General features: G+C 43.4%; 1 protein-coding gene across 1 annotated transcript in view; it reads right to left on the reverse strand.

The window, feature by feature from the left end:
* Positions 1–18,591, reverse strand: part of Siae (sialic acid acetylesterase) — a 35,880-nt gene that overhangs the window by 14,439 nt on the left and 2,850 nt on the right. The window contains 7 exon segments of the mRNA XM_052188659.1: positions 494–627; positions 1,159–1,268; positions 2,654–2,912; positions 6,128–6,266; positions 10,664–10,823; positions 10,825–10,837; positions 16,988–17,149. Coding sequence (XP_052044619.1) covers positions 494–627; positions 1,159–1,268; positions 2,654–2,912; positions 6,128–6,266; positions 10,664–10,823; positions 10,825–10,837; positions 16,988–17,149 — 977 coding nt within the window.

Raw genomic sequence — 18,591 nt, forward strand, 5'->3', positions numbered from 1 at the left:
AATGGCGAAAACCACTTAGTACCCATCCATTAAGAACTCATTTAAATAGGCCACAATGCATCCATGTTTCAGAATACTTTGTAATCATGGCAAATCATGTTGAGGAATAATATTTATTGGCATGAAAAAGCCTTACAATATGATATGAAGAGAAAAAACAAAAGTCTTTTTTTTTCTTGAGTTCTCAATGGTCTTAGCTTTGTGGTAGTAGTAGTTGGGACTGTTTTTTGTTTGGTTTTTGTTTGGATATTCGTTTTGCCTTTTAAAATTTTTCAAGTGAAACTGGGGTGCTTTTATAATAAGAAAGATTCATTGTTTATTAACATTTTTGAAGATGTAATCATCTCATCACTAAGTTCATATGAATTAATATACGGCTCAGAGCCAGCACACGCTATCTAGACAAACTTGGGGCTGCACATCCCTATACAGACATGCACACAGCCCACACCCTCCGCACGTGCCCAGGAACTCCCTCCCTCTGACCACATACCTGGACAAACCCAAAAGGAAATAAATGCTCTGTCTGACCCTGGGAGCCGTAGTGGAAGGTCTGGCGCCAGTCTGCAATGAGTGCAGGAAACATGCAGGCGTACAGGTCCCTGTTATAATCTGCATTGGACTCTCCTTAAAAAAAAAAAAATTGGGAGAAGAGTTTGGGGTGGTTTTTAAAATGCCCTACATTTTTCTTGTCCCACATCCATCCCCTGAGGTGGTGACCTTCCATGCCCTCGGGCATCACAGGCATTAGCAAGCATGGTGCAAGTGGAAGCTTCTAAAGAGCCCGGTCTCTGGGCTTGGCTCTCTCTAGATGTTCCTGGAACTCTTCTACCACAATGGAAATGAAGTACAAGTGTGAGCCAATCTGCTAAAGACCAGGCCACCTGAGAATCACAATGTCCAGCACACTGTCCCCAGTCAGTGAATATGCGAGTCTGCCGTTCTATGTCCTCCAGACACTAGATAACTTAGCAGGTATCCAAGGACAAATCAGAGACCCCAGCTGAAGCAGCAGCTGGGAGAACCACCCTGCTGACCCAGAGAAAAGAGAGCTAAATAAAATGATAAGCTCACTGGGTTTTGAAGCCATTAACTCCTTGGAGCACTTTATTACACAGCAAGAGCTAACTGACACCAGTGGAGAAAGGGTAAGCTCACCCTGGTACCACACCACCCCTTTCAAAGTCATGTTTTGCAGTGGATGGATCATGGCGTTCCAGAGGACGGAGTGTGTTACAGGTCCAGCCATACGAACAGATGGAGCAACCCTGGAATCAGCAGTATGAACAAAGTCAGAGCTCACAAGACGCTCAGCCTACCCACACTCACTTGGACAAACCTCACACTGAAACGGCCCGAGGCAATCCAATCTGCTGCATTACACAGGAAGACATGTAATTTCATCAGGTTCTTCTCAGGGAAAGTGTAGCAATCAGTTCTGTGTGAGTCCACGGCGGGCCACGCCAGTTTCCAGGTAAGGCCATTAAAGTCAGAGGGAGGGCTGATTTACAAGCAATAAATTCAGCTAACTACTACTCAGTAGATAGACTGGCTTAAATGTGCTGCTTTGGGGAGTAATGACATGATGATTTTCCATATAGCTAAACCATTGTATACATGCTTAATTCTTTTTGCAAGATAAATTCCCAGCCATGGCATTACTGAGTCAAAAACAATTTTTGTTTTAGCTTTGGATATGGTCCCAGACTTCTCTGCGGAATACACATATGCATTTATCTTTGCAGTAGCTATAGATGAGAACTCCAACTTTCCCGCTCCGTTTGTTTCACTCCCCTCCATGGAGATCCAAAGGACCTGGCTTCAAAACCCCCACCACAAGCTAGATATGGCTTTTCCTCCTACTCTACTAAAAGCCTTTTCTCCAAACTTAATATCTCCATCCCACCCACACCCAGGCAAACCTTTATCCAAATACCCAAACTGTACTATGGAAAAAACACTCCTCCTCCTCCTCCTCCTCCACCTCCTCCTCCTCTTCCTCCTCCTCCTCTTCCTCTTCCTCCTCCTCCTCCCAGAAGCCTTCCCAGAGTGAAAGAGACAGCAGCCACGGAAGTAGAGCACACAGCATACCTGTTCATCTCCATCTGCATACAGTACTGGTGTTTGTTTGTTTTTCTAACTAGTTGTCTCTCTTCTGAAATATTCTTCCCATCCAGCTTTTCCCAAGCAGGCTTTCAGACTCAGTACACTAACATATTTTAAAATATGTATTTATACAATCATTCTTCCTGTCTGGCAGTTTACTTTTGAGGAAAGAGAGCACAGTTGCTTAGAGGAACCCAGGCATGGGAGCTAGACTGGCCTACTTTACTAGTCCCATCCACAAGCCAGGTCCTGAATCGTCTCTGGGACTTGGTGTCTGTCTTTAACTGTGGTATAGTAGCAGTATCTACACTTTAGGGAGGCATTTCAAGGACCAGATGAACTAGTGCAGATAAAGAGCCTAGAACAGTACCCTCCATCGAAAGCTGTCAGCAAGCGCTTAGCTACTACTGTGACTGAGTTAATCGAGTATAATTCCCTCTTGCCTTGTTCCCAGATGACTGTAGTTGCTCATGACGACAACACTTGCCCTGTGTGTAAATGAACTCCATATACTCAGGACAAATGTGGACACTCAGCACACGCTTACCTCCTAAAAGGACACGAGGACTCCTCACTCTTACATTCATTCCTCATGGGCTTTATCTTGGGCTGATGAACTCTTTCAGTCCTTGTATTAGGGACTCCACAGGCTTCCAGTGTCCTTCTAGATGACCAGGCTTCAATGGGTGTCCCACCCCAACTGGAGGAGACCAGCCCAATGGGATATTGCAGAGTATCATACAGGTAACGCCCAAAGAGCCAGCACACTGCAGACATGTAAGTGAAATTTCCATGGCCCAGGTTTCCTGTGCAGAGAAACAGTTACAGGGGAAGTCAGGAGAAAAGCAGAGGGACACCAACTGGAGCTGTGACGTGAGTGGAGCCAGCAGTGGGCTCCATCCTGGGACCTCCAGACACGGGGTAAGATGAGAGCTAAGGACAAGATACAACCCAGAATGAAGCATGACTTCCAGAGCTCCCCGAAGGAGAAGCAGCTTTTCCACGGGGGAAAATTACAGTGTTCGTGTCAGTTTCCCTTGACTGCTCTTTAGTTTGCTTGTTTGTTTGTTTTCTCAGTGGCTCAGAATGCTTTCTGCCGTAACGAGGAAACAAGAGCTCTCAGTCTGGCATGAAGGTAAATGGAAACAACCGTGTCGGAGTCTGAGCAGAAATAATTTGCTTACATAATCAGGGATCCAAAACTCTCAGCAGGTTTTGCAGAACCCCAGCCCCTCAGGCACATCGGAATCCAGGAACACTAAGTCCTCCCCAGTAGATAAGTGGTACAAAGCCTGTGAGGTCCTTTTCCACCCTACATCCCCCGCCACCCTCACTTAAGGGAGCAGCCTGTAGGTAGAGAGGAGATGTATTTTTTTCCTAGGAGATATTGTGATCAATTCCATAGCTGAAGTAATGAAAATATGGACACGCAAATGCTGAGGAATCCAGAAGAAAAGGGTGATGCAGCAACCATAGCCAGTTTTTCTTTCACTGGTCTAATTTATTTCAACCGATCATATTGTCCAGGAACTAACACAAGCTGGTGTATGTGAGGAAGTTGAACAGGGCAGGGGAAGGTGGAAATACACATAGAGACAGGATCAATTCAAGTTAGGACATAGTAAAAGCCGACTATACATGAGGCTCTTGGTTTAGTCCTGTAAAAGGGACCCAGACCCTAGAAGTGCAATAGGAGAAAATCAAATCAATTTCTGACAAATTAGAATTGACTGAGCACCTACCATGTATCCAGAACTACACAGTGGTTGAGATACAGCAGTGAAAGAGACACAAAGAGTCTCTCATACATTCTAAAGCAAGTGACGAGCTAAACAAAATAAATGGCAAAGTACGGTGTCTTAAGGAATCCAGACAAGCTTTAGCTGGACTTAAAAGGAAAGCTACTACAGGAAGTTCAGCAAACGCCTGCTTTAGACTGACATCCTCTCTCTGTGCACAGGCCTATGACAACACGTCCTGTAATATGAAGTTCAGTGTTTCCTTCTGTGGTGGTCTGAATAAGACTGGAACCCAAAGGCCCATATGTTTGAATGCTTAGTTATCAGTTAGTTGAACTGTTTGGCAAAGATTAGGAGATGTGGCCTTGTTGTAGAAGGTATGTCACTAAGAGTGGGCTTTGAGGTTTCAAAAGTCCCTGCCAGCCCCAGGTCCATTCTCATTCTCTCTGTCTCTGTCTCTGTCTCTCTCTCTTCTCTCTCTCTCTCTCTTTCTCTCTCTCTCCCCCCTCTCTCTCTCTTTGCCTAAAAATAAGGATGTAGCCATCATCTATGTCTCCAGTACCATGCCTACCTGTGGCCACATTCCCCGTCATGATGATAATGGACTAACCCTCTGAAGCTGTAAGCAAGCCCCCAATTAAGTGTCATCTTGTATAAGTTGCCTTGGTCATGGTATCTCACAGCAATAGGACAGTATTTCTATTACTTTTGGAGGGACTTCATCTCATTCATAACTGTGTCTCTAATGTCTAGGATAAAATCATAGGAAACATGTGTATGCTAATGTTAGGTGGCTGCGAGTAGCCAGGCAAAGGTAGACCTACTAACTAGTAGGTAGAGGAGAAAGGTAACTAAAAAGGATAAAAAGAGGTTAGGAGACCAGAGGATAGACAAGGATTTGTTTATTTGTATATAAAGTATATGTCTGTGTGCACATGTGCATGTGTGTGTCAAATGTGCAAGCATGTATGTGCACGTATGTGGAAGCCAGACGGCAGTGTCAGGTGTCTTCCTGAATTATCCTCTACCTCATTCATTCATTCATTCATTCATTCATTTGTTTTTAAATTGCCTCTCACTATTTATTCAGCTAAGCTAGCTAGCCAGTAACCCCCAGAGATCACTTTGTCTCTGCCTCCGCTGCGATGAAATTACAGATATATGCTGCCACATTTGCCTTTTAAATGAGTGCTGGGGTTCTGAGTTCAGGACCTGGTGCTTCCATGGCAAGCCTTTACCTACAGAGTGAACGATGTTTCCCCGGTGGTGGTGATGGTGGTACTGCCTTTAATCCCCTTTATTCCTAGCACTCTATAGGCAGAGGTAAGCAGATGGATCTCTAAGTTTGAGGCTAGCCTAGCCTACAGAGCAAGTTCCAGGACAGCCAGGGCCACAGAGAAAAATTGTCTCTAGAAAAGAGAGAGAGAGAGAGAGAGAGAGAGAGAGAGAGAGAGAGAGAGAGAGAGAGAGAGAGAGAGAGAGAGAAAGAGGCTAAAGCAAAAAGAGTGAACCCCGTGGAGGCAGGAGAAGAATGAAACAAAAGATACTCCACAGACTGCAAAGCCAGGGATGACGCTTGCTGAGAAGGGGGTGGGTTGTATTTGCCTTTGTCTTGTTTTGTGGAAATAAAGAAGAAGGCTGAACCTTTGTGGCAGGCACTGTGTGTCTGTCATACTTGCTGCTGCGTTCTTGGACTAGTGCACAGCCTGCCGTAGAGGAGGCAGGGCCGTGAAATACAGATTCTGTGTTTCTCTCATGGAGAGAAATGGAGACTAAAACCTGAGGGAAGACAGAAGGCACTGAGGGGAGTTCACTCGGAAAGGACAGTGAGATGTCCTCAGACGCAGGCAGGGGAGTGGGGGAACACAGAGGGTTAGCATGATGAAGGGAGACCCAGACCTACCTCATGTTGATGAACAGCATCAGTACTGATCTCAAAAAAAGAAAGAAAGAAAGAAAGAAAGAAAGAAAGAAAGAAAGAAAGAAAGAAAGAAAGAAAGAAAGAAAGAAAGAAAGAAAGAAAGAAAAAGAAAGAAAGAAAGAAAGAAAGAAAAAGGAAGTGCCATTTTCTGAACTCAGTGGGGAAGATTATTCAGGGCAGGTTCTTGGGAAGAAAAATGTAACAGTGATCATCAGGAATGGGATGGAAATTCAAAAGGAATCAAAGAATACTTCTGTAATAATAAGGAGAACCAAATTCAGGAGCTACAGGTTCTCCTTGAGTCACTAACCCACTGCAAAGATTAGGAGATGTGGCCTTGTTGTAGGCCTCGCTCTCATACCTGCAGTGGGCTTGGACCATGACAGGTCAACCTCGTTAAGGTCAGCCAGCTCCTCCTCCGCCTGGGTGAGGGAGACAGAGAAGATGCGCACAGACTGGTAGGCGGCAGTGTCAGACAACTCCTGGGAGGTGTTAAAGATCTAGAGGAGAAATCAGAGGGCCCGTTAATCTGATGGAGGGTAAACTGCCTCGCAGCTTCTCAGTAAACACATCTTCGAATCCACAGAATTCCTTCTGACACGTGGATAGGCTGGGAATAAGTGAATAACCGAAATCAGTCGTGGGCTGAACTGAACACCCGGACCCGGGTGTCTTTGTCCAACAGAGACAATGAGATGAATCACACTCCAGAAGACAGCGCACAAACAATGAAACCTGATCTTCCATAGCAGGTCTATCCTGGACAAGAACAGATGAATAAGATAAGGCTAAAGAACACTAGGAAGTACATCATTATCTTTTTCTTCCCCATGGTTCTGGAGACTGAACCTAGGGCCCAGTGAATGCTGGGTAAACCCTTAACTACAATGCTATCTCTCACAACCCATAGATTACTTTAACTTAAAACTAAAAGACTTGTTCCTCTCCTAACTGATATTTGATAACACAAAGCATCTGAATTAACAATGGTATTTAGGGAATCTCTGTGGAGACAACACAGAAGCCATGACTTATGTAATCTATATACCATACCAAAAAAAAAAAAAAACCAAAACAAACAAACAAAAAAAAAAAAACCAAACTTATTGGGTCTGTTAAACCCCATTCCACTATTAGGATACTACTATTACCTTTCATCTTGGTTTCTTGCATTGGTGTTGGGTTGTTTTCGGTTATTGTTGTTGGGCTGTTGGATTGCTTTGGGTTATTGCTGGGTTATTGTTGTTGGGTTGTTGTGTTATTGTTATTGTTGATTTTTAAAAAGAATAGATGAGCAGTATCTTGATTTTGCTTTTGTGTTTGACTCTCTTGAGTCCTCTCTATCCCCCATCCCCCCAGCAGTCCAGCTTCTCTAAACAAAGGGCCAACAGGATCGCCAGAAAGCCCAGTTAGGATTCGCCTCAGGGACCAGACTCTCCAGCTGAGTCCGGCTGCCACGGCCAGGCACAGGAGGCAAGGACACGTTCCACTGGCCTCCAGCCACAGAAACTGCAGCCGCTTGCTTCCCCTCCCACTCACACTGAGAACACAGCTGGCCTTCCAACCCACGATACAAGAAAAGAGAAAGGATAAAGCAGCCAGCGTGCCCCCCACAGCATCTCACTGAAGTATGCTGCCCCTAGAATCGCCTCTGACTTGACCACTGTGCAGGCTACAGCCAACCGCAGAACCACATGCAAATGAAATTGCTCTTGGGTCACTGTGGGAGCCAAGGCCTGATGTGCCTGCCTCCTGGGTGGCAGCAGCTCCAGGGGGTCAAGGTCTACATACTCAGGACAGAGATGACACGCAGTCTCAGGAAAATTCCATTGGAAATCCTGATTTGTCTTCAAGATCTTATCTGGAAGGCTTAATGGAAAATAGATGGTGAAGAGAGAAACAGGCTGATGTGCTCACAGTGTACTCTAGCCTGGAAATTATTTTTCAGCAGTTAAGTACCTGTAAAAAGTCACCTCCTTTGAAATTCAGCTCTGCACTGAGCACGAAGCATCGTATGTTGCTTCCATGGAAACAGTGGATGAAGCTGCTTTCATTCTCTCCACCCACACCAGCTTCCGCACTGCCTGGGAACACAAGCAGCTCATGGCAATGAGAAGCCAGCTTAGGGCGGCAGGCTGGGAGGCCCGCCCCTTTCCTAAGTGTGCCTGAGTACTGCCAGGACAGAGGGGTCAGGGTGGCTGGCATTCTCCTGTAGTGCTACCAGCACATGGCACTGGATTCAAAACATTAGCTGGAAGGCTTCCATTTTTTTTTTCACATTTGCTAGAACCAGAAAGCTGGGTGTTAACAAAAAATGGGGGTGGGGAAAATTCCTGCTGTACCTGATGACAACTGCGTCTGAAATTGGTCCCTTTTCCCAATAGCACTGCCTTTTTGATGGAAGCGTTTCCTCTGGGATATTGGCAGCAAATTTAGGAATAAAGAGATTTCAGGAAGATTTTCATTTAAATGACACTTGGTTTCCCTGCTGATGAAAGGGAAGCCTTCCTCCATCTGCTGAGATCAGATTTCATCTCATCAAACACCTCAGTGTAATTATTTCCCTACCAAGTATTTAAATGAGGATGTAAATGAAAACCAAGGTATTTGAAGTCATTAGCACTGCCTGGGCTGAGGGAGAGCACCGTGGTCTCTCAAGGGACCAGACCATTCCCCATCAAAGCAGCTGCGCACCAGTGTTCATTTTGTAACCTTTATACCACATTCTTGAATTAATGAAGACACGTCAGGAATCTATTTCCCTCAGAGGATGTTAGCATGGGGCCTATAAGGGGGAAACAAAGTGTGTGTGTGTGTGTGTGTGTGTGTGTGTGTGTGTGTGTGTGTGTATACGCGCACGCACATATGTAAACATGTGTGCATGCCCACACACATGTGATGGACAGACATCTAGTAATTTAGTAATTAACATGGAAGAGTTTGGAGGTCTCGTACCTTGTTTCACCTCCAACTACATCAGTTCTAAGGTTGAGGTAATAGCTGTAAATAAGCCACCCACCACACTTCTAAAAGCCTGCCATTGGGATCTCCTATCCCTCTCTTCCATAAATCAAACTCTCCATACGTAAAATAAAAAGAGGGGCGTGCAAAGTGATTGAAAATTTGGGCTTCTTGTCTGATGTTGGCCATCTTTTCCTGAGCCTCCTAGAAATATCTGAGACCTCCCCTGAGGTGGCAGATGAACATTTAGACTTTTCTCCATTTATAAACATCTCACTTGGTGTTATAAATAACATTCAGCTTTAAAATTCCATTTTACCCTAACAACAAGATGGGCATACAATCTGCCATTTCCTTCTTTGAATGTGGAGAGGGGTAGGTTATAGTGAGAATCTTACCTCCTCAAAACAGCACATGAAGGGAGGGAAGGAAAAAGAGACCAACGTTGTGCTCACACGCTTATGTGTGCTGGGAATTTGTTCAGGGAAAGGAGCAGAAGCAAGGCGGCGGGAGTGCAGTGCATTTTTCCTATCGAGAAATAAGGTTCTGCAAACTGTTAAGACTGGAAAATGTGGCTTTTGGTACTATCAGTACCTAAAATACTGCCTTACAAACTAAGTGCCTCGGAGAGAAAGAGAAGGAGAGGGAGAGGGAGAAGGAGAGGGAGAGAAGTAACACATATATTTCAGATGGAATTTCATTTTTGTTCCCCTCCATCTCAGAGCTCTCAGCCCTGACTAAATTCAGAAGATGTTCAAGAAAAATTTCCAGGCAGAAAGAATGTGTTTACGCTTAGCAATCAAGATCTGATTTAGCTTGACAGAAAATGGGATGGGATCCTTGGCGTAGCCTGCTATTGAGAAAGTTACTATATAGATATAAACAGATCTGGTCCATGCCTTTCTGTGAAAACACAGAAGTACAATTAAGGCATGAAGGGAATCAGTGCCTTCTCTAATGAGTTAACAGTAATTCCACTTCTATACAAAGCCACGCGCTCTAGCACAGTAAAACCTCACATGCATAGCGATTCAAACATGCCCAACAAGGCCCAGGTGAAGTCCACCTTAACAGACATTTCAATTCAAAATACTTCCATATATGTAAGACAGGAAGTAAGAGTTCACAAAATTAGAAAGATTCATATACAGAAATTTGGATTTTCAAATTAGAAAACATGGATAAAATGAAGTGTGTGTGTGTGTGTGTGTGTGTGTGTGTGTGTGTGTGTGTGTGTGTGTGAATCTTTTAAATGGCATTGTTTAGTAATAGGTTTTCTTAAAGGGAATAATGGAACTACAAAGAATAAAAGCTACAGAAACAAAACAAGAAGCCTTAAAGCATATAAAAGTACTCTAGTTTAAACTTTCTTAAATGATTTCTTTTTATTTTATGTGTACTGATGTTTTGCCTACATGTATGTCTTTGGATCCCTGAGGAACAGAAGTTACAGACAGGTGTGAGCTGCCATGTGGGTGTTGGGAATTGAACCTGGGTCCTCTGGAAGGACATCCAGTGAGTGACCTTAACCACTGAGCCATCTCTCCAGCCCATCTAAGTTATACCTTTATCAAAGACAGAAATGAAAGGAAACCATGGCTTGGTTATTCAGATTCCTCAACCTCAACCTCAAATATTCCTCAAAAACAGAGAAGTAGATAGTCCAAACAAGCCAGCAAAGATAAATCAGCTTGGATGATAGAGCTAGGGACAGCAGTAACCTTTAACCTCTCAGGGAGAAAGCCTAGTATATAAGCACAATTAGCGCCAAACAGTAGCTTACTTCTTTAGGTTGTGAAACCAAGTTATTTAAAGTGCTCAGATTGGATTCTGCACATGATAAGTTCTTAGTGAGCAGAAGCAATCTTCCTTCTTGTTACTCCTTTTTCCTTCTCCCTCATTGTCACCAACATTGTCAGCTGAGATGCTCCGTTACCTGTGAAACCGTCATCTGCATGTTACTCTGCCCACTGCAAAGCCAGACATCTCCAAACAAGACATCGTGAACTCCCAGGGTGAAATTCCTCATTCCCAAAGTCTGTTGTGCCATCACTTCAAAAGGTCCCCCGGGCTTCATAGGATCCAGTACCACCATAAGTGTTGGAAGGTGCTGTAACAAGAACAGACTCCAAAGGGTTAATTAACCAATCACCTACAGTGGAGCTAAACACCCACCTCACCTCATCTGTGCCTAGGCCCAGGCTCTGTGACAAAGTGTACGCAACTCTATAAGGACTGGCCAAAGTCCAGGCAAGGGGGATGGAGCTGCTGAGAACAGCGGCCTTTTTATCCTTAATCTGTACCAATCCCTTCTTATTTTTAACTAAGGCGTTTACAAGGAAAAATTAGTTACCCAGTTATAATCCTAAATTAGGAGAGACAAAAATACACATAGATTAAAATTCAAGGACGGTTAGTTGACAAGAAAAAAAAAACTATAAAACAGAAATTCTCATTACACCATCCAACTGTCAATATTACCATAATCTAATCTTTCTGGTTTACACAGCACCCCAAACTAACTTGCAATTATCCACTCACATGAGAGCACAGGTTCAGAAGCTCATTTCTAATCTGAATCCTCCCTTTACTAAGCAGGGTCTCCCTTGCCATGTATTACTACCTCCTACCATGCTGCTAACAAGTAGTAACACAGTGGCACTGGGTTCCCCGTCAATGAACAGGTAGATGGAGAAATGGACACATCTACAAGCAGTAGGAAGCATATAAATTGATCTCAGTGAAAAGGGCATTTTAGCCCAATCGAGTATTTCAGAGTGACGTACAGGACTTGAGGTTCTGTGACGCCACTAAAGAAAGGAGAAGCTGTGAAAGACCCTATTTTAGACATTCATAGCTTGCTTCCTAGAAACCACACCTCCCACTGCCCTTCTTCTCGGCCACTGGATCACTGCTGTCAACACCACACACAGAGATTTAAGAAAGGAAAAAAGAACCAGAAAACATGAAAACACTGGAGCAGTGAAGAAGGAACCCAGAAAAGGCAAAGGAAGCAACATTTTAACATAAAAATGTCAACCATAATCCGGTTTATCAGTTGCCACGAATCAAGGTAAATCCAAAGGGAAAGAATGAGGAGACCAGGAAATAGAGAATTGTAATGTTATTGCTTTAACCTATGAGAAGAAATAATTATAGAAATCCCATCTGAGCGCCTCCACCATGCTGGACTCTGCCCAAGGTTCCTCCTAGGCAGCAGCAACCGAGCAGAAGCAGGAACTGTCCAGATGAGCACTTGCAAGTTAGTAAAAACTGAAGCCTTAAGGGCTGCTGCTTGGAGTGCTGGAGGAAAAGTCTTAATGTTTGGTCCTCTGAAGAGCCGTGCTAGGGGCTCTGCCTCCAGAAGGTCAGCCACACCCAGGTCCACGTGCTGACTACTGTATCTCTCTCTGACCAATAGCCAGGCATCAGCATATAAAATGTAAAATTCAACCTACACCAGAAAAATCACTGTTTTGGAAACAGTGGGCAGCTAGTACAGATTGTGTGGCACAGGTGTGATGTGCTCCGTATGGCTCACACTTATGAACAGGCAGACGTTCCAATCTGTCCTAATACAGGCTTGCCAAGGTCTTTCCAGGCTTCAGGCTTCCGGCACTGACACACCTTACTGAGGCTCGGTGCTTCCGCCGACAGCACTGTTCCGTGTGCGCGGATGGGGTCAGCTGCCAGAGAACATCACACAGGACTAGTTCTCAGCCTCCTGTATCCATCCAGTGCATTCAGAGCTATTAATTAGGTATTTTCTCTTAGCTTTTTCTTTTATTTATTTATTTGTTTGTTTATTTATTTATTTATTTTGGTTTTTGGTTTTTTCGAGACAGGGTTTCTCTGTGTAGCCCTGGCTGTCTTGGAATTCACTCTGTAGACCAGGCAGAGTGCAGTGGTTTGAATAAGATTGGCCCCCAAAGGCTCAGATATGTGAATGCTTAAGGAGAGGCATTAGGAGGCGTGGCCTTGTAGAAGGAGGTGGAGCCTTGGAGGAACTGAGTCATTGGGGTTGAGCTTTTGGGGTTTCAGTGTTCAAGGAGGCTCAAGTCTCTCTCTTCCTGCTGACTGCCAACCCAGATGGAGATCTCTCAGCTCCTTCTCCGACACCAATTCTACCCATGTGCTACCTACCATGCAGCCCGTCATGACAATAGACTAAACCTCTGAACTGTAAGCCAGCCCCAAGTAAATGGTTTCCTTTATAGAGTTGCCATGGTCATGGGATCTCTTCAAATAAAACCCTAACTAAGACAATGTCCAACAACAAAAAGACAGGAAAGGAAATTGGCCAAACAGTGCCACCATTTCACTGCAGGCAGAAAATGAGTGAGGCTCCCGGTAGGGCCTAGGACTTGACCGAGGAAGGCTGAGCCTGGAGAATGAGTCTTGATCCCAACATCTTTCATACCAGAGAAATTTGCCTTCAGCTTCTCAAAAAGCTTCCTTCCTGGTTAGTTAGCCTAAGGTCTTTTGGTTTCTAGCATTTTTCCTCTCCCATTTAAGAAAAAGAAAAATATGCCCTGACACAATGCTATAAAGCAGGTGAAACTTGCACCGCAGATGGCACTCACTGATGGGCACATGGGCTCATATGGTAACTCATACAAACTAGAGGATCTGCTTCAATGTGTATACTGTCTTCAGTAAGTATAGCCCTGTGATGTCAGGAGTGGGATTCTAAAGTCAGAAGCCATTGTGTTCCATGAGGAGAGTTAGTCTTTGGATTGTTGGCTCAGAACAGGGTGCGTGAGGAGGAGCGTGTCATGGGGCACTTGAGAGCTTTTAGGAAGTATGCTAACCCATCAAGTCGACTAGGATGAGCTCAAATAGCAATTCTAAGCCCCCAACCATGAAGCTCACTGTCACTGATTCAGCAACATCCAGTGGGCTTTCTGCTGCATCTTGGCCTTCTGAGCCACAGCTGCTCTGGTCCTGCCTTATGCACAGTAGTCATTTGCTACCTGTTACCTCTTTGGTCAGTCAGGTCTAGGTTTCTCTAAGGTTTGTTGGTTTTTGCCAAGCACTCCAGCAAGTAAATGACAAAAATGAACTCCAACCCTGGGCTACACTGATAAAAAAGAAGGCCATGCAAATTGACTAGGGCTGGGCTGAAGAGATGGTTCAGCAGTTAAGAGCACTGACTACTCTTCCAGAGGTTCTGAGTTCAATTCCCAGCAACCACTTGGTGGCTCACAACCATCTGTAATGGAATCTGATGCCCGCTTCTGATGTACTCATATAAAATAATAAAATAAATAAATCTTTAAAAAAATTGACTAAGGCTTCATGTTTTCACATGTAACAGCATGTATGGTGGTTTGCCTCTGAGAACTGATCTGCATATCAATAGCCAAGGGTATACACAAAGAAAGAGCTGTCTATCTCTCTTTTCTCTCTGTCTTCCCCAGTTAACTCAAGATGGAAACCACAAGCACAAGGACAAAATGAAAATAACTTTAGAGACATGATTAGTCATAAAGCATTTTCTTGCTTTTCTTCTTATTGATCAACTCAAATGTTAATTTTTTTTCAGGTTATTGTGATGAATACCAAGAAGGGGAGGGGATACTCATGGCCTTTATCTCCCTAAAAGGAAAGCCAAGGGCTCACAACAAACAGCTCTCCTCTCTTCTCTGTACTGATCCCTGAAGCTTCATCAGCTGAAATGTGATCCTGTGGCTTTTAAATGTGGCTTGAGGGGATCAGAATGCCTTACTGCCTAAACCATCCCATATGACCTACAATTATTCTATAGCTTACAAATCAAATCCACCACCAAACAAGAATGAAACAAAAAGTATGCTTTATATGAGTAAAACTGCTTATGAAAATAATATGTTGTGGCAGATACACCTTCAGCTGGGTTCTAAAGTTACAGCCTTGTATTATTCTTGGTCCTCTGAAACACACAGAATCTGTGACCTGCGTTCAATAATTCTACGTCAATGGAGAGGGGAAATTTCCGTCTTGACACTTGGTTATATTATATGGAGAAGAAGGAGTAAAGTCTATAGCATCTCAGTCACAAAGACTATAATTAAGAAAAAAAATGACATCAGATACTGGTGAGGATTTGGGGAAGGAGAGCTTTTATTTACTACCAATAGGAATATAAACTGACTAAACATCTATGAAAATTAATATGTACTAGCCTGGTCTACAGAGCAAGTTCCGGGACCACACAGAGAATTCTTGTCTCAAAAGCAACAACGACAAAGGATAAGTCAGGCACGGGATGAAGGAAGGGCAGGGGAATGAATATGAGCAAAATACAACAATACATATGTGTAAATGCCAATAATTAAACCCAGTATTTCATATGCTTTCAAAAGTAGGCTAGGGATATAGCTTAGCAAATAGAGTACTTGTCCAGCATGTACAATGCCCTGGATTCAGTCCCCAGCATTATGTAACCTGGGCGAGGTGGCTCATCCCTATGATCCCACCCTTTAGGGAATGGAAGAACCAGAAATTACTTCAATATAATTCTCAGCTATAAAAACAAAAAAAAAAAAAAAAAAAACCTTCACTATATCTCACAGATCACAAAGGGAGGCTAGAGAGATGCCTCAGCTGTTAAGAGAACATGCTGCTCCTGTAATGGGCCTGAGTTTAGTTCCCAGCACCCACTCTTAGACATCTTTATCCCTTCCTTTATTGTCCCCTTGACCCTTCATCCTCACACTCATGCTCCCAGGCCAAGGCCTCATCATGTGTGTCTGCATATCATAAGAGCCTCCTAACAGCTCTATCAACCCTATCTGATGACCGCCTATCAGTCTGCTCATGTGCTTTCATTGCTCAAAGTCTACAGATCCAGGATTTAAAGAGATAAACAAGCCGCCATACTGGCCCACCTCTTGTCACCCACCATCAGTCACTTAGCCCAGGGTCCCAGACCAACCTACTTCCATGGAATTTCTCCAGTGTTACTGATGTACTCTAATTCCTGTGTTTAGATCCAGGATGTTCCCTCTTTCAAGACCAGTCTTAAATTAAGTCCATTACTCTACTACCTTGCTAAGCTCTCTCTCTCTCTCTCCCTCTCTCCCTCTCTCTGTCTCTCTCTCTCTCTCTCTCTCTCTCTCACACACACACACACACACACACACACACACACAGTCCTTCCTTACTGTGGCATATCTCAGAGTGTTCTTTATTTTCCTGCCTCCTCCCCTAAACTTCAGGCTTCATTAAGGAGAGGCTACACCTGTTTTATCACTTAATCATCAGTACCTAGCACAGTATCTGGCACATAGTAGGTACTCAATACATATTTGAATATTTGAATAAATAATAGTAGCAGTAGTGGTAATAATAACGACTGCTCAAGTTAATGTGCCAAGCACCTTACAACTACTTTATATGCATTTACTCCTCATAATAATCCATTATGAATTAGTGCCACCTCCACTTTATACATGAAAAATAAACTGTCACAGAGATATTTAATATGTTCAAATTACATACCTAGAAATGACAGTCAGAATCGGAATCCAGACAGTAAATTAAAAATTCAAGTTCTTCACAAGATCTGCAAATTGACTCTCTTTTTAAAAATGCTAGACTTTGTTTCAACTTTAGTGTGTGTGTGTGTGTGTGTGTGTGTGTGTGTGTATGTGTGTGTGTGTATGCATGTAACTATGTGCCTAGAGTAACCAGAAGAAAGCACCAGATCCCCTGGAGCTGAAGATACAAGGAGTTATGAGTCACCCAATGTGTGTGCTGGAAACAGAACCCAGGTCCTCTGTAAAAGCAGCAAGAGCTCTTAACCTCTGAGCCACCCTCTCACCTCTAGACTGCCTGACTCTCTTGCATGTATGGTTTCATTCCAACTATCAACCTCTGTGTCAACTTTCCATAGCAACCAGACTGAGGTGGATGTCTTCTCTATCTCTTAAAACTCTGCAGATATTTTATGTGTTCATCCAACAACTACATAATTTGTTGTGTTCAATGAGCTCCTTGGCAAAGGGGACTTTGAGCCTTGTTACCATGGTATCTTCAGTGCCTACCTACAGAGTAAATACTCTAATAACTCATATGGATGGATGGATGGATGGATGGATGGATGGATGGATGGATGGATGGATGGATGATGGATGGATGGATGATGGATGGAAGGATGATGGATGGATAAATGATGGATGGATTGACAACCTGAGCTGGAGACATAAGCATTCATTTTCAGATAATCCAGCAGGTGGCAGAAGAGGACAATAACTGAACAGAGAATGGGCTGCCTTACCTTTCACACTGGTCACCTTCTTCATGATGGTTTCCTGACCTTGGCACAAGGTCACTGTCACTGTAGCCCCAGGTATACCAAAGCCCCAGATCACCGCCCCTGAAGGCTCCTTCTGCAGCACCATGTAATTATCAATGTATGAAGCAAAGCGAAAATCAATACCTAAAAACATCAACAAACACTTAAGAGAACATAATCAGGGAGATTCAGCATCAAGTGGCTCTAAAAAGAAAAAGTAACATATAGTCCCTATACAAAAGAATATGAGTCTACTTAAGCCTTTTAATCTTCCAAAACCAGATCCTGTTGCTCCAGATTAAATAAACATTGTAAGAACAGTTTCCAACGATATGCATCACAATAGAACATGACCATTAAGAGAAACTTAGAACCCAGGATAACAATTAATATACCTTCTCTACTTCCTTCCTCTTCATAGGTCATGATGAGCCCAAGACCCTTGCTCTAAAACTTGGCTCTAGAATTTAACATTCCTCCTCAAGTCACTAAAATGAACCATCCATGCACCTCACAGATGGTGTTTATAAGAAAAGTAAACCACTTCCTTCCCTAACTCACCATCCCTGTACCCACTCCTAGCAGCTCACAGCTCCTCTAACGTTGCATCTTTAGCACCTCTTCTCCATCCTATCAATGCCAAATCCCTTCAAGTCTTTTCTCTTGGGGGTTGCTGTTGCTTATTTTGTTGTTGTTGTTGTTTATTTGGTTGACTGTTTTTGTTTGTTTGTTTGTTGTTGTTTTTTGTTTTTGATGATCTTGTATATCACACATAACTGTGATAATCCTTCCTTTCCAGTAAGCTTAGATAAATCAGAAGACAAAAATAAGATCATCTTTTGCTGCAGACCTAGAGGCAGAAGGTTAAAATCTCTGAGAAAAGGTCTTGTCACCATGCTTCACGAGCAAAGAGGAGGCATACTTGCATATTGGATTCTGTGCTAAGAGTCACTAACAAGACTGAGTAAGAATTCACTTTAACGAGATCACTTCTATTTTTAACTCATAGCCTATATCGGAGTACTTTTTAAATAACAAGCATTGATCCAAATGATCCCAGCGAGCTCACAGAATTTTAAGTAGGAAAATCATAAAACTTACATCCCAATTTGGCTCAGCAGGGGAGAGTTTTTAAAAATCTTCCAAAGGAAATAATTTATAAAATTAAGGGCTTTTTGTTTTGTTTTGTTTTGTTTTTTTTTAATAAAAGTGATAGACAGGGAAGAGAATTAGAATTAACAAAGCTGACATTTTCCTCCCTGGAAGCTACAAAAGATGGCAGGCCCTGAGGCTATACTTAAGAGGGCAGTAGAGCTAATGGGGGTCCCCTCGCAAGCCTGGTGGCTTATTAATACTGCTCTTTAAGTAATAGGCTAACCCTAAGAATCCTCAGTTCTCTTTCTTGCTCTGGAGCTAGTTCCATCAGGAAGCCTACATGACAATCAAAGATTATCCAGAAGGCTTAACAAGCTCAAGATGCCATGTACCATGAGCAAAATACTCTGGGACCACAACACCCCAGAATTGCATAAGCAGGTTGGCAGCCTGCTGGGGAAACCGGGAGGCATATGTGTGGGAGGGCCCTG

The sequence above is a fragment of the Apodemus sylvaticus genome, chromosome 7 (genome assembly GCF_947179515.1).
Source record: "Apodemus sylvaticus chromosome 7, mApoSyl1.1, whole genome shotgun sequence".
NCBI lineage: Eukaryota > Metazoa > Chordata > Mammalia > Rodentia > Muridae > Apodemus > Apodemus sylvaticus.